Genomic DNA, 16,098 nt, shown 5'->3' on the forward strand with positions numbered 1-16,098 from the left:
CATGGGTGAATAAATTGGAAGTACTTTGTTTGTGGTTCACTTTTTTTTTTTAAAGATTTTATTTATTTATTTGAGAGAGAGAATGAGATAGAGACAGAGCATGAGAGGGGGGAGGGTCAGAGGGAGAAGCAGACTCCCTGCTGAGCAGGGAGCCCGATGCGGGACTCGATCCTGGGACTCCAGGATCATGACCTGAGCCGAAGGCAGTCGCTTAACCAACTGAGCCACCCAGGCGCCCTGTGGTTCACTTTTATACTGAGATGCATTGTGATTAATTTTTCTTCTTTTATCAGCAGATTTCTGCTTTTTATAGTTGCATGATTTCTTTTTTTTGGTCATTCATTAATTATTGACTATAATAAATGTTTACACCTAACTTTTATGTTTTATTTCACTGAAGTAGCAATATATAATCCAAACTTGGGTGTTTTCTTTCATAACTAACTTTGGTCTCTAGGAATACATTACTGTTAAAAATGGAGACTATTGTATTAGATTTTAGATACAATACTTTTATCTAGATGTATCTAGAATTAGATACATTACTTTTAAAGAGCACAGATTGTAGAGTTAAAAAGCTAAAAAGATTCCTTGGAAGCATGAGTCTAATTTTATAAGAAAATGAGGACAAAGAACTTACTCTTTTTTTTTTTTTTTTAAAGATTTTATTTATTTATTTGAGAGAGAGAGAATGAGAGACAGAGAGCACGAGAGGGAAGAGGGTCAGAGGGAGAAGCAGACCCCCAGCTGAGCAGGGAGCCCCATGGGACTCGATCCCAGGACTCCAGGATCCTGACCTGAGCCGAAGGCAGTCGCTTAACCAACTGAGCCACCCAGGCGCCCCAAAGAACTTATTCTAATAGGGAGTCTTTATAGTATGTTTTCTAATCTCACTTCTTTGTTCCATCAAGAATTACTTGTATAAAGCAAGTTTGATTATGGTATTGGTTGAATATTTAAGATTGATAAAGTGGCCGAGTTTAACACATTTTTCCTCCCCCATTTCTTTTAGGTGAATCTGGACTCGGGAAGTCAACATTAATCAACTCATTATTCCTCACAGATTTGTATTCTCCAGAGTATCCAGGTCCATCCCATAGAATAAAAAAGACTGTACAGGTATGTACATTAGTATTGTTAATTGATGATAAGCTGGGGTAATGTTCACACAAAACACATGCTAATACTTTTATTATGCTTCCCTGGAGATAGGTTTTGTATTTGGTCTCATCCGATATAAAATGGTAAACCTGATTGATGTTAAAAAGAGAGAGGGTGAGCACAGGTAATTAGAGGAATTATCTTGACTAGAACCTTCTAAATTTGTCCCTAGGACCCTCTTAGAGATTATATGTAATAAATAATACCCCTAGAGTTATACTGTCCAACATGGTAGCTACTTGCCATATTTAGCTATTAAGTTTGAATAAGTTAAAAGCAAATAAAATTTAAAATTTAGTTTCTCAGTTACACCAGTCACATTTCAAGTGCTCAATAGACATATGTGGCCAATGGCTACCATTTTGGGTAGTACAGATGTATTTCCACTGTTGGAGAATGCAGTAATGGACAGTGTAGAGAAAACATGATTTGCAGAAAAGCCATTAATTTAATTTATTAATTAATTTAAATACAGTGTTCTATATACTCAGTGGCATAGTCCCATATGATAGATGAATGGCAGTTGGAATTCGTTAAGGCTCCCAAGCTATATGTAGTCTAATTTAGTACTTCTCAGTCTTTAATGTGTGTTCAGATCAGCTTGTTAAATTTAGTTCCTGTTTTAGTTAGTTTAATCTGAGATGGGCTGAGATTCTGCATTCCTGAAAAATTTTAGGTGATGCTGATGCTGCTGACCCATAGACCACACTTCATATGAGCCTAGAATGCTCTAGGCTCCAGATCTGCACTGTTTAATACAGTAGCCAGTAGCCACATGTGTCTGTTAAGCTCTTAAAATGTGGGTGGTCCAAATGGAGATGTTATGCAAATATAAAATACATCCCAGATTTTGACAATTTAGTATGTAAAAAAGAATATAAAAGATCTTATTACTAATTTTTTATATTGATTACACTTCGCAGTGATAATATTTTGGTTATATTGTATTAAATAAAATACATTAATTTCACCTTTTATTACTTTTTAAAGTGGCTACTGAAAAGTTTTAAATTACTTATGTGGCTCACATTACATTTTTGTTAGACAGCACTCCTCTAAACTATTAATTGAAAAATTGTTAGTAGATTGGTGCAGTAGTAATACATAGCACATAAGCAGAGAGGAAGGGAGTGAATAGTTCTCGCTGGAGCAGGCTTTATTCAGGCTGGAGGTGGATTTGAAGGATTGGTAGTGATTATTCTAGTGCACAAGGTGGAAGGAAAGTCTGGAAATTCTGGGCAGAAACTCATATCAAACTGCAAGGTGCAGTTTAGTAATTAAATTCTTAAAGAAGTAATTTTGTCAAGTGAGTATTTTTTCTTTTTTTTAAAGTTTTTCTCTGTTTTAGGAATTTTTTTGTATCCTTCATAGAGCTTGAAATTTCAAATTACTTGCAAAAATGTATTCTAAAACCTTGACACTACATTGCTTATTTATTTCGTGATCAGTGTTGGATATTTTAACCCTAAGCAAGAAGAGGAACTTTTAATTTTTTAATTTAGGTATTTAAATTCAAGATAAGTAAACTATGTATGTAGAAATGTTAAAGAAATCCCACAGTATAGATTCCCAAGTTCAAGAATATTTAGTCTAGGGGCACCTGGGTGACTCAGTTGGTTAAGCATCTGCCTTTAGGTCAGGCCACGATCCTGGAGTCCCAGGATCGAGCCCTGTGTTGGGCTCCCTGCTCAGCGGGGAGTCTGCTTCTCCCTCTGCCCTTTACCCTACTCATGCTCTCTCTCTCAAATAAATAAAATCTAAAAAAAAAAAAGAATATTTAGTCTAAAATATGTTAGATCTTAATGGTCATGTACCTGCCAGTAGTGTTCTTGGTAATTGCTGCTGGTGAGAAAATTTTCTGAGTCCTCTTTGTAGTTCTGGCATATAGTGTAACTCCAGGCTTGCATTAGTAAGTCATTAGCATCTTCCAGGTACTATTCCAAGCAGTTTACGTGCATTAACTTATTTAATTCTTAGAACAACTTTATGAGGTAAGTGGTACTATTACCGCCATTTTACATATGTGGAAATTGAGGTACGGACACGGTCATATCCCTGAGATCACGTAGTTTGACAGAACTGGATACAAATCTAAGTGGTCTGGTTTAGTGTATATTCTATCAAATTATGCTGTCTCTATACTGTTGATATTTAATATAAGCTAGTTTCATAGGTTAACCAGTTCTTAATAGGTGGATTAGCTTTCCTTTACTGCATGTCCCTTTTTAATAATGTTTCATCCAACAGGTTTTTGGTTTTCTTTTTTTTTTTTTTAACCTTTTCCTTTAAAAATCCTACAAACGGAGATAGTTTCCCACCTAGGCAATTTAGACAAAATGAGGACAAAATGATTTGATCAGTGAAGTCATCTCTTCATCAAAATTATTAATATGTGAAAATAGTTAAAATAACATAAAAAATCCCTCTATAAGCAATAAGGGGCTGATTCAGCTGATGCTGACTAGTAAGGGATACTTACAGGAAGGGATTTTTTTTGTTTTACTTTTTAAATCTCAAATAGTACATACATGGTGTTTGCTATTGCTTGTTAGGTTTGAATTTGCAGTCTGGACTCAAGGGTAAGGACTTCCCTTTAAATATTAAACCTGAAATTCCAATAAACTACTGCTGGGTGGATGATGGAAGGAAGCAAATTAACTCATGAAAATTTTGTACCTTACCATGTTTAATTTTACTTTGCTTAATAAAGACAAAAAAACAATATTCTAGCTTTCTTAATTCATCCATGCAGTGATTTTTATCATTGCCTGAACACATGAAAGTATCAACACTTGCAATTTTAGGAATTCAACATATAGAAATCTAACCTGTCATACTCTGTAGCAAAGTATTTGCTTAAATAATGAGAGATTGCTTGTAATGTAGTTACAACAGTGTGTGTTCAGTCAGGGTCCACATGTTGTAAAAAGGATATTAAATAGGATTCATTATCATATTATCATCAGTGATTCTCCATATTGTGAGACTGAATATTTTTCCTTTTATCTTCTCAATTTTATACAGTGAACATACTTTTATAATTTTTTTAATGCCTTTCAGAAAAGAAAATATAAATACCAAAAGATAAAAAGTATTTATGAGGAATAAGATTTATATTAAGAATTGGTTCTAGGTCAGTTCAACAAAAATCTGTCCCCCAGAAGTCCTTATGCCAAAAATAAATTTGCCAAACAAATTTATTAAAAATACTGATAGACTATATGGTACTGTCTACCCTAAACCAGTTGCTCAGACCAAAAAACTTGGAGCCATCCTTAACTCCCTTTTTCTAAATCCACAGGCAGTCCATCAACAAATCCTGTTACCTCTACTTTCACAATATATCCAGAATCCTCCTTTCTTGTACTGCTCATATGCAGGACTCCCATCATCTCTCTGCCTAGATTATTACAATAACCTCCTAATTCGTCTCTCTGACATGATCCTTGGCCACCATCCCAATCTTTTTAACAAAGCAGTAAGAGTCTTCTTTTACAGTCTCAGAGCAAGGCCAAAGTCCTTATAATATCTAGGAGACCCTGTAAGACTTGCCCCCATCCCTCTCTATAAGGTGTTTCCTACGCTTTTCCGATTTTGGCTTATTCTCCTCTGACTAAACCAACTTCCTTGCTGTTCTTTGAATAGGCCAGTCCTACTTCAGGGCCTTTCCACTTCTTGTTTTTCTACCTGCAATGTTCTTCCCTGAGATTTCCTCATGGCTTGCTCCCTAATTTTCATTAATTCTCTGCTTAAAAGTTAATTTCTCAGTGAGGCCTTGCCTGGCCACCTTATAATCTCCTTCCAGTCCCTACCCTGGCTCTAAATTTGTAAGCTCTGTGAAGGCAGGAACTTCATTTTATTCACTGCTTAAACTCAGTTCTTAGAAGTGCATCTGTTACATATTAGCATCCAGTATTTGTTGAATGATTGAACAAACAGTTCTAAAAATATGTAAGACTTAGCATTTAGTTGGGATATTTTAAAATTTGATGATCTTTGAAGGTTTTTATTTTCTTTGTGAAGTTTTGTAAATCACTGTTTAGAATAAGTGAAATAATTTTAAATTTGAGATTTTTTGAAGTTTTAACTTTGACAGCTTTTTTAAAATAAGTTTTATTCTATTTTTTCTTGAGCAAAATTTTTAAATTATTTTGTAGTTTTATACTAAAAGGGCACAAATTTTAGCATAAAGCTTGATGAACTTTTGTATTCATATATCCAGGTAATTATCACACAGATTCAGATACTGTAGTACATTTCTAGCACCCTGGAAGGTTTCTTTGTGCCTCCTCTCAGTCAATATTACACCGAACTCCAAATATAAATAGCTTTCTGACTTCTGTCTCTATAGATTAATTTTGCCTTTCTTGAACTTCATTTAGATACATACTTTTTTGTGTCTGATTTCTTTCACTGAATATTATGTGGTATTTGTGCTATGTAGCTATAGTTCTTCTTCATTGTTGTATAATATTCCATGGTATGATTATATCATAAATTATATTCTGTTGTAGATAAGCATTTGGGTTTTCATTTTTTTACCACTATGAATATTTTTATACATTCTTTTAGTGGACCTGGACACTCGTTTCTGTTGTATGTCTGTGTAAATTAAGTATAAAGGTATTTTATTGTTTCAATTAATTTTCTTTGATTTCTTATGAGGTTGAACATGTCTTTTATACTCATTAACTATTCAGATTTCATTGAAGTATTTTGATCATCTTAATATTTCTTATCTTTTTCTCCTTGATTTGGAGGAATTCCTTATCTAGATAATTGCCCCTTACATTTCAGACATTGAAGATAATTTCTCTCAGGCTAGCATCTGTTAAAGACGATGGGAGAGGCTCTCAGTTTGTTAGAATTGTTTTTACATTTGCTTGTCTCCCAAATAATCTTGTTTAAACTCAACCTTCTTTTAAGGTAACATTTCAATAGTGTTCTCTTCAATTGTGAGTATCTTCCCAACTCTCCCCCCTTTTTTTTTTAAACAAAGGAGTAATTAATTAGGGCTTGATAGTATCTCTAGTAAGATTTTTAAGACAAAGGCCTGAGTTATCACTCTTAAATCTCCTCTTTTTACCAAAAGTTAAGACCTATAACATCTGAGAACCGGATTCATTCTGACTAGAATCGCAGAGAAGTACTCTTTCCTGACTGTACCATAGAGGTATTCCTTCATATACTTGAAACAAGTTGAAGAATCCTGTGTACTCTCTTCCTCACTTATCTAGGAGAGAACATAACATGTTCTGAGTCATTCTGTTTATTTAGAGAATAGAAGGTAGTTTTCTTTTACAGTTGACTGGCTCTTCACCAAGCTCAGTAATCTAGCAGATAATCTCCTCTTGGAAGCTCATAAATTCTTTCAGTGGAGGGTGGTCAGAAGTATTACATCTCATCCCAGACATATCAGACCAGGAGAAACATAAAATCCTGAGTTTCAAAAGGCAAGTGCAATTTCCCTGACCTGAAGGCTTTCTGAAACCCTTCCAAACTGTTGGAAAAAAAAAAAAAGACAAAAAGAAAAATCCTGTGATGTAGCAAGGTAGGGAGTGAGATTTTAATAAAGACCGTGATCTCATTGATCTCATAATCTCCCTGAGCATTATTTATTTATAAGAGACTGGTATCATGGGGCGCCTGGGTGGCTCAGTCGTTAAGCATCTGCCTTTGGTTCAGGTCATGATCCCAGGGCCCTGGGATTGAGCCGGCTTCCTCTTCCACTGCTCCTGCTTGTGTTCCCTCTCTTGCTGTGTCTGTCAAATAAAAAAAAAAGAGAGAGACTGGTATCATAAGAAATTCCTTCACATTTGCAGTCTTGGAAGGAAAGGGAAGGTGTCTACACTGAACAGGGAGATGGTTCTGAGGTTCCTGTATATCAGTGGTTCTGATTTGAATGAAATTTTCAGTATTAAATAGAAGTCCTTTGTGATTAATACCCAGTGTCCTGTCTTGGGCCTCAGGACTGAGTGCTACAACTCCAAATGTGAGCCAACACTGTAGTCCTAGAGTTCTTTATATAGGTGTTTCTCAAACTTGAGTGTATACCACAGTCACTTGGAACGCTTGCTAAAACAGATTGCTGAGTCCCCCTCCCCTCAGAGTTTGCTATTTAATAGGCTTGAGGCAGGGCCCAGAGAATTTATGTTTCTAATAAGTTCCCAGACTATGCATCTGCCAGTCAGGATACTATACTTTGAGAACGACTGCTCTGCAGTGTTTCTAGCCTGATAAAAACTGGTTTTATCCTGTCTCTCTGGAAAGAAGCTTAGAGAGGATACTGTTTATCCTTCATTCTTTCAGAATATTTCACAGTGAATGAAATAGTACCTGTAACTTCTGTTTTTATTCATATATTTTTTTTGTTAATAGACTGACAAAAATGAAGTGATAGAAAGAATTGAACACTTGTTGTACTTCGTGTTCCATTCTCAAAAATAGAGCCTCAGATTAACAGTTTTAAGAAAAATATTACATACAGTGTTGTATGTATAGGAGCAAATTTTATAATTTTGTTATATTTGAAAATTTTTGAATCATATTTCAAGTCCGTGAAAGGTTGCCAGCTATCTCCAAGGGAAAGACTGTCCTTTATTCTGAGACTAAATCGTTTCAGTTTCTTTTGTGAAATGAGAGTGTTAGATTTTTTTTAAAGATTTATTTATTCATCTGAGAGAGAGTGTGTGTGAGAGCGGGGGAGGGACAAAGAGAGAGGGAGAGAAAGAATCTCCAGCAGACTCCCCGCTGAGCACAGAGCCCAGTGCGGGGCTTGATCTCACGACCCCGAGATCATGACCTGAGCTGAAATCAAGTCAGACACTCAACCAACTGAGCCACCCAGGCACCCCAAGAGTGTTAGTTTTGTTTTGTTTTTTTTTAAGTTCTTAGTTGGCAACCTTATATTGTCCCATTTAAAACTTTTTTTCTTGGTTTATGAAGTCCTGCAAATCACTTTTGCAGATTAAGTGGGTGTAGAAATTTTGGAAGTGAGAAAGGGTGAAAGCAGTGAATCCTATCCCTAAGGTAATGTTTTATAGACTCCTTGAGACCTTTATATAAACCCCGGTTAGGAAACTCTCTTGTTGATATTGGTCCAATATTGATTGTTTTTTGAACCATTCATAGAACAGACATTTGAATGTTTATCTTACACCAGGTTTTGGGGCTACAGTGATGATAGACATGATCAAAGTTCTTAAGCCAATCACAAGAAGGATATAGCAAATATGATTTAGTGAGAGTATGCTGCTGTAAGGTGCTATAGATTACTTGGCAAGGTAGTTTATAGTGAAGTAGTAGGAATGGAGGGCAAGATGGTACTGGTTTGAGAAGTGAGTAGTAAATGAGGCACTGATGATGGGATGGCTATGAAGGAGGTGATGAAAGTGAATACCTAGAGGTTGAATGTAGGGTACTGAGAGAGTCGGTTGGTTTTTGTTTCCAGAAAAGACCTGAGAATGTTTATATCCTATGGGGAGTTAATCCCTAAGAGATGAGAAGTTGAAAATAAAGGGTAAATAGTCTAAACAGTTGTCAATATGACTCTAATATGGAGTAATCAGATTCCTGGTATAGATTGAGAAATTATCCTTAGGAAGAAAGGGATCTATTCCACTGAATAGAAGGAAAGACTGTTGCTTCAAACAAATTGGGGATGCTCTTGTCTTCATATAGAGATGAGGTACTTTGCTGAGCATGGTGACAGTAGGGTAGAGAAGAGCCATGAGAGAGGCATGAGAGAGGCATGAGACTAGTGAGCACATAGAAGGATTATTGGATAGCAGGGAAATTCCTGTCAAATTGAAGTTCATGAATTTTGTGGAACAGAAAGATATCTGAGCTGGAAAGGAAAAAGAAGTAAAGGGTTTAGGAGGGGGGTTGCTAATAGAACATGAAAGGGACAAGGAACTTACGATCTCAGTGTAAGGAGTCAGGGGAAATGAGGTGTAGTGATTTGTAGCGGGGGAGGGGCAGAAGGAGAAGCAGGCTCCCTATGAGCAAGGAGCCCGATTCGGGACTCGATCCCAGACCCTTGGATCATGACCTGAGCCAAAGGCAGACGCTTAACTGGCTGAACCACCCAGGCGTCCCTGGATCAGCTTTCTTAATAAACAAGGTCAGGGTCTTGATTAGAAGAAAATAATCTTTAGGCATAACGATTCTACTATTGGTCATTGCTTCTTAGTTTCTTGTGGAACATAATGAAGTATTTAAGTATTTAAGATAGATATTATATATCTTATATTTATTTAAATATCTGTCTAACTTATTTAATTATCAGGCATTAAATAATCAAAATAGTTTTTGTCTTTGAGCTAAGTGGAATATCTCAGGCTGTTTAAGTCTCTGTTGTCCCAAGTCCCTGCAGAGCTTTGGCTGTAATGCCACCTCCTGAACAAGTTTGGGTAGAGGGGTAAGCTCCTGACAGAAAACTTTAACCCTCTCCTTGAAATTTAATATAGTTAATTAAGTAACACTTTCTACTTAACAAGTAGCTCTTAAACATTAGGTTATAAAACTTCTAACGGTCTTTTGAAAATGAAAGAAATGAAGCTATAGAAACACCGAAGGTTTAATTTTTTTCTTAGATTGAAAAACGGAACAACATTAGAAAAAAGAGTGTCTTGGATTTCTGGGAACTAGGAGTCCAAAAGAGGCCTCAGTAAATTAATTATACATAAACAATATAATGGGCTTTAGTTTTATTTTTCAGAGAGAAACACGTAATTGAAAATATCCTTGATTCATTCCTTCAGTATTAAATTATGCATTTAATCTTAGAGAACTTTGAGTGATGCCATAAAATATGCTGATGTGACCTGCTTAAGTAAAGTGCATGGGAAAGTGGCCATTTGGAATAGATTTCTTAAGAAAAGTTTGAAATTCCTGGACTTGAACTAATTTGTTTTCCATGGATCCCATGAGGATACTTGCAAAACCAGATGACAGGATACAGTCAGATACTGTGAATGGCACTAGTTTACAGTTAAGTTTTCTGGATCTCTTCCATATGTTGCCTTCTTCTTTGTATTTGACCATGTATGGATACATAGAATTTCATAGGCCAGAAAAGTCCTTTTATAAACAGACTCTTTAAAGTATTTAAAATACATATCTTAATTTTTTTATGTCCGTAAACAATTACGTTGTTAAACTGATGATAAAAACAAAAACAAGGAAACAAGGATATTAAAATTTAAGATGGTATGGTGTGATTAGTATACAACCTATTATTGAAGATAGAAATGGGCTTTGCTTAGTAATAAGGAACCAGAAATGGTTTAGAGTAAAATTGGGAGATGATTCATGTAGAACAATTGTATTTTGCATCAGTTTCTAATATATAGTGCTGTGTCATTTAAAAGCATTATTAGGTACAGGGATGGAATGATTACTTTGGATATTTCTGCTTCAGTGACAGTTACCATAAATGAATAAGCTGTTTTTATGAAGGAATGGAAGCAAATTCAAAATATATTGAGATGTTGGAGATTGACCATTTTTTTAGTTGATATATAATGACAACTTGATTGTCTTTTGACTAGAGGACAACCATTTTTATAAAATACAAACTTTGTAAGTCACATGACATAATATAATTTTAAAATTTTCTTAAATAATTTTTACTTAACATAATTTTTTTAAGTTTTGAAAATCTAACACTGGTAAGTCTGATTATTTCCTCATTTTGCTTTCTCATATTATGAGAGTAACCTCGTATCAGACTAGATGTATTATCTTAGCTATGTGGTGTGAAACAGTGGTCTTCTAAGCAATGCACATCCATTATTGATACTGAAAATGGCCAGAAAATATTAAGAACCCTATTTATTGGTATTTACTTTTTTAATCTACAGAGAATTAATACTGTGTTAATACTTATTAACAGATTTCCAATTGTATATATTTGGTAGATATAAATAAATATATTTGGGATGTTCAGAATTTCCACTGGTGGTTCACACTAGGATTAAAGCAGTATAAAGACCTTTGGTCTAAAAGATAAGACCTTTGCCTCTTATTTGTCTAAAAGATTAGAAGCCCCTCCATGGACATACATGTCCAAATCTCAGGCAGTGTTTTCAATTTTAACAAGATTTTTTTTGTATTTTTTTTTTTTTTAACAAAATAACTTTTGGGGCGCCTGGGTGGCTCAGTCGTTAAGCGTCTGCCTTTGTCTCAGGTCATGATCCCAGGGTCCTGGGATCGAGCCCCGCATTGGGCTCCCCGCTCTGCGGGGAGCCTGCTTCTCCCTCTCCCACTCCCCCTGCTTGTGTTCCCTCTCTCGCTGTGTCTCTCTCTGTCAAATAAATAAAATCTTAAAAAAAAAAAAACGAAAACTTTCGGTTGCCATAGACCTGTACTGTCCAATTCAGTGTCACCAAGCCACATGTATCTATTTAAATTAAAGTTGATTCAAATTAAATAGTTAATTCAGCTCCTCTGTTGCTGTAGTCACATTTCAAGGGCTAAGTAGCCACCATGGCAAGCATCTACTATATTGGACAGTGCAGATACAGAACATTTGCATCATCTCAGAAAGTTCTGTTGGACAGTGCTACCACAGACTTTCTTGCTCAGCAATCTCAGTCTTAGTTCCTCAGTCTCTTCATGCTAGCCTCTGTAAAAATTGCCAAAGGAAAATGGAAAGACATCATATCTGTAATCCCAAAAGATACACCTAACTTTTTCTACCTAGAAATTAGTCACTTTTCCTTTCCAAAACGTAAATAGTTGAAGTTGCTTTTCACATGTTGATTTTTCCCTTAAGTCTTATAGTACTTAATTCCTTAATTCATACCATCTTATGGCAGTTAACACTCAAAATTTGAGTCTAATTCTTCTCTCTTAAATTAGCCTGTCAGTATACGTAGAGCCTGTAGTCTTAATTAGCCCTTGATATAAATGTACATTGAATGAAAACTTGTGTTTTTCTGGGGCAGTATTCCCCTTTTCTGTTTGAATCAGTGTTTACTTTATCTAGCAGGAGCATATGCCCAAGATGAATGATTTATATGTTCTGATACACAGCTTGGGGTTACAGAAAATCTTAGATTGTAGGAGGAACGGTTGGCATTGTTTAAGTCCAATACCCTTTCTCAAATAGAATATTTTTACAAATTGTAAAGAGAACCAAAGATTTTAATCAGAGTTAGTAGGAATTTTTTTTTTTTTTCAGTGCCTGCACCTTTGCTGATTGCTTTGGTCTAAATGTGCAGTATAATATTTGAGAAGAGAATTGGATCTTAGCCATATCATAAACACAAGTGTAAATAATTATGGCCATGCTGAGAGAGATTTGGGAATGGTAATAAGTTAACTTGAGTAATTGATTTGGACCAAACTAGAAGGAGATAGTCCAGGAAAACATTTACTGTAAATGGTACATTAGATATACTTGTCTGGTTAATTGCATTTGATTTCTATGAATTACCAAATCATTCAAGCACATTATTTATATTATTAGATATGCATTTAGATTATATGAATATTATATGGCTTTAGTGACTATTACTTTTTCCCAGTTCCTGTTTTCCTTCTTTATGTCAATTATAAGCCATAATCCCACTATTTATATATGTGCTTTTCTTTCAAGTAACCAGGACTTCTAGTATTCGCAGTAATTGATTCTAAAGAAAATGTGGCGGTGGGTATTTTGTCTGTAAAAATTTCCCAGTTGGTTTTGATTAATGCTCATCCCCTGCCTCTTACCTTGTAGGAAACCACAGGTGTAATGTGTGGTATTAATATCTGTACCAATGACTCTTACAGGTGGAACAATCCAAAGTTTTAATCAAAGAAGGTGGTGTTCAGTTGCTGCTCACAATAGTTGATACCCCAGGATTTGGAGATGCGGTGGATAATAGTAATTGGTAAGAAGGGTTGTTGTCACTGCTTTATATTGTATTTGGAGTATCGGTGGTTAGACTTTTTCTGCTTAAGATTTTTAAACTACTCATTTTAGCAAACGTCACTGAACTTTTGAGTGATATGACTCGAGTTCTTTTACCAACTTTGCCACTTACTTGAAAATGTTGCTTAACTTCTCGGAACTGATTTCTATAAAATGGAGATAATACCTGTCATAGAATTATTTTGAAGACAAATTCCAAAACAGTATAGATACAAGAATTCTCATTATTATAAGGAAGTTAAAACTTTCCATTGTCTACTATAATTTTATCCATTTATTGTATATATTATTTTCTATCACATCCTAATTTAAACCTAATTTAAATGTTCAGTTTTTCCAAGTCATAAGTTAAGAAAACATTCATGACATTCTATTTGGAAATAATACCTTAGTATCTTATAAACAATATTTAAATTTTTCTTTGAGTACCACATTGTTTTTGAAGTAAATTTCTGTGTCAACTTTTAAAACACCTAAATAATCATGGAACACTACATCAAAAACTAATGATGTACTGTATGGTGACTAACATAACATAATAAAAAAAAAAAAATCTAAGTTCATCATGAGGTTTTTGTATTATTTAATCTTATACTTACCAGTGCAAATAATATGATGATTTGGTTGTGCTTTGACTCTATATAATTAATTTTCTTTGATTTGGAAAGTTTAGAAATAATGGAATCAAGATTTATTCAATGTAATTAATACTTGTTTTTGAATCAGTATAGGTAGAAAAATTTGAGATCTCTTCCACTGGTTTGATTGGTTTTGCCCATTTAAAAATATTGATTACTCTACTTGAATAGTCATCAGTTGCACATTCATATGTAAATTGAAACTTAATTATTTTATTTATCTGCTTTCTATAGCTGGCAGCCTGTTATTGACTACATTGATAGTAAATTTGAGGACTACCTAAATGCAGAATCTCGAGTGAACAGACGTCAGATGCCCGATAACAGGGTGCAGTGTTGTTTATACTTCATTGCTCCTTCAGGACATGGGTCAGTACTTTGATACTTCTGATAACTTGCTTTTGCTTATTATTACTGAACTTTGGGTGCATGTTTTAGTAATCCAGATCTCTGTGGAGTACATTTAACTACACCAGTTGTGAAATCCCAAATTCTATATAAAAATGGCTTATAAAAAACACTTTTTAAGTCCTAGATGAGCTAATTTTACTTCTTAGTTCACACATAAGGCTTTTTTACCTGCTTCACTATAAGAAACAGTGTTTCCATCATGGTTTAATGTCTCAGTGTGGCTAGTTTAGCTTCCCCTTTTGACCTCTTGCCACAAATTGAATTACCAAATAATGAGGAACAGCTATAACAATTAGCTTAGACATATTCTAAGAAACTCCAAAGATGTTTTTACTATGGATCTGATGGAAAAGGTTATAAAAAAAATTAAGTACCTAAGTTCTTATGTGCCGTTTATTTCTTCACTAAGTTTCTTTGACTTTGTTTCATCTTAGCTATCACAATCATATTATTTTTCATATCATCCGTGCTAACCTTCTACTTATTAGGAGTTTAAATGTAAGTATCTGGACATTCATATGATCTGATTATTCTTTTTGTTAGTATGGCCAGCCTCTATTCCTTTTTTTATAGTTTGTACTTCCTCTGTCATTTGAGTAGATATGTGTCACTGTCAACTGCAGATGTTTGTATTTACTCTCCTTCAGTCTTTTTCTTTGGGTAGATGACTCTGCATAGCTCAGCCACCTGATGATTAGAGCTGCTATCTCTCTACCAAAAAGAACCGGAATATTATATAGCATCACACTAAATAGCATTACACCACCTCAGATTACAGTAGTATAAACCAGTTCCTTCATAACAGTACCTTTCTCTTCTATTTTCTGCTGCTTTCTCCACCGTTTCCCTAGATAAGCTAATGCTCATTATCATTATCGTGGTTGAGCAAAAAGTCTTAATTATGTAGTTTACCATTTTTGCACTGTCAGATTGTAGTGGTGCAAATGTTTCTTCTTTTGTTTCTAATATTCTTCTACAGTGTTCTTAGAAGTTTACATATTTAATGTGCAAAATTGACTCATCTACTTAAAAGGCTCAAAAAAATAATCTCAAAAACACAACACACTATATATAGCCTTTTATGAGTACTTGCTAGCTTCTTCCTGAATTTATGTACTTTTTTTTAATCATTCTATTTTATCTATTGTATCTATCTATTTTTATCATATCATTAACTTGTTAGGGCTTTTTCTTGGAAGCCAACAAGTAAAATCTTAACTACACTGTAGTCACTAGAAATTGGTCAGTTTTTATCCAGTTTTATTATTTTAGATCTTTTGGACCCTCTCCAAGATTTAGTAATTCTCATGAAATCACATTCCTTCCATCCCTGGGGGAAATTATATTTCTTAAAATTGCATGGGAAATAAGATTAAAAATTTTTTTTTTTTAATGATTCAAACAATGTGTAGTAGCTTTGGGCCATTTCTTCTTTGTCATGAGAGATGGGGGTTCAAAATTTTTATTTTCTAGGCATAAAAATGTGCTTTTGAATAGTTTCTCATCTTAACTACTTCTAGGCATGGAACAAAGTTTTGCCCATTGGTATGTGTTACTGTGGATTAAATAAAAGAATAAAACACTGAATTTATGTAGAGAGTTCTTGATCTCCTGTTCACTACAGACTGAAATTCTAGGCAGTCTAATAGATGAATCAGGGCCTTTCTGTCTTATCTGGGTAGTCCCTAGATTCCCTTTTTTGAGGGGTCCTGTTTTGGAGTAATTATAAATTGGTCCAACATTGTATTTTCAGTGTCCCCCACCTCAGCCCACCTAGTGTCATCACTAAACGCAAGACTGATTTATGATTTCGGGAATTGTTGCTTCATTTTCTGTTCAGTGATTGGTAAAGCTGTTAAAATTAAAAACTGACTTGGAACTTGAATTTTAAAATGGTATTTTTACCCTTTTGAATATTGATTGCCATTTAAAAAAAATCAGTGTCATTCACTGAGTTTTATACAGAAG

The 16,098-nt window shown here is 34.6% G+C and overlaps 1 protein-coding gene and 1 long non-coding RNA gene across 3 annotated transcripts in view; one reads left to right on the forward strand and one right to left on the reverse strand.

Annotated features, from left to right (window-relative positions):
- SEPTIN7 (septin 7) overlaps positions 1–16,098 on the forward strand; it is a 122,056-nt gene that overhangs the window by 74,362 nt on the left and 31,596 nt on the right. For both annotated transcript variants that reach the window (XM_036101068.2, XM_036101069.2), the window contains exons 2-4: positions 1,013–1,119; positions 12,940–13,040; positions 13,954–14,088. In XM_036101068.2, coding sequence (XP_035956961.1) covers positions 1,013–1,119; positions 12,940–13,040; positions 13,954–14,088 — 343 coding nt within the window. The remainder of the gene's footprint in view (positions 1–1,012; positions 1,120–12,939; positions 13,041–13,953; positions 14,089–16,098) is intronic.
- Positions 6,706–16,098, reverse strand: part of LOC144379586 (uncharacterized) — a 50,650-nt gene continuing 41,257 nt past the window's right edge. The window contains exon 2 of the long non-coding RNA XR_013442821.1: positions 6,706–6,923. This is a non-coding gene — a long non-coding RNA (uncharacterized LOC144379586). The remainder of the gene's footprint in view (positions 6,924–16,098) is intronic.

Source organism: Halichoerus grypus, chromosome 12 (assembly GCF_964656455.1).
Source record: "Halichoerus grypus chromosome 12, mHalGry1.hap1.1, whole genome shotgun sequence".
In the NCBI taxonomy this organism is placed as follows: domain Eukaryota; kingdom Metazoa; phylum Chordata; class Mammalia; order Carnivora; family Phocidae; genus Halichoerus; species Halichoerus grypus.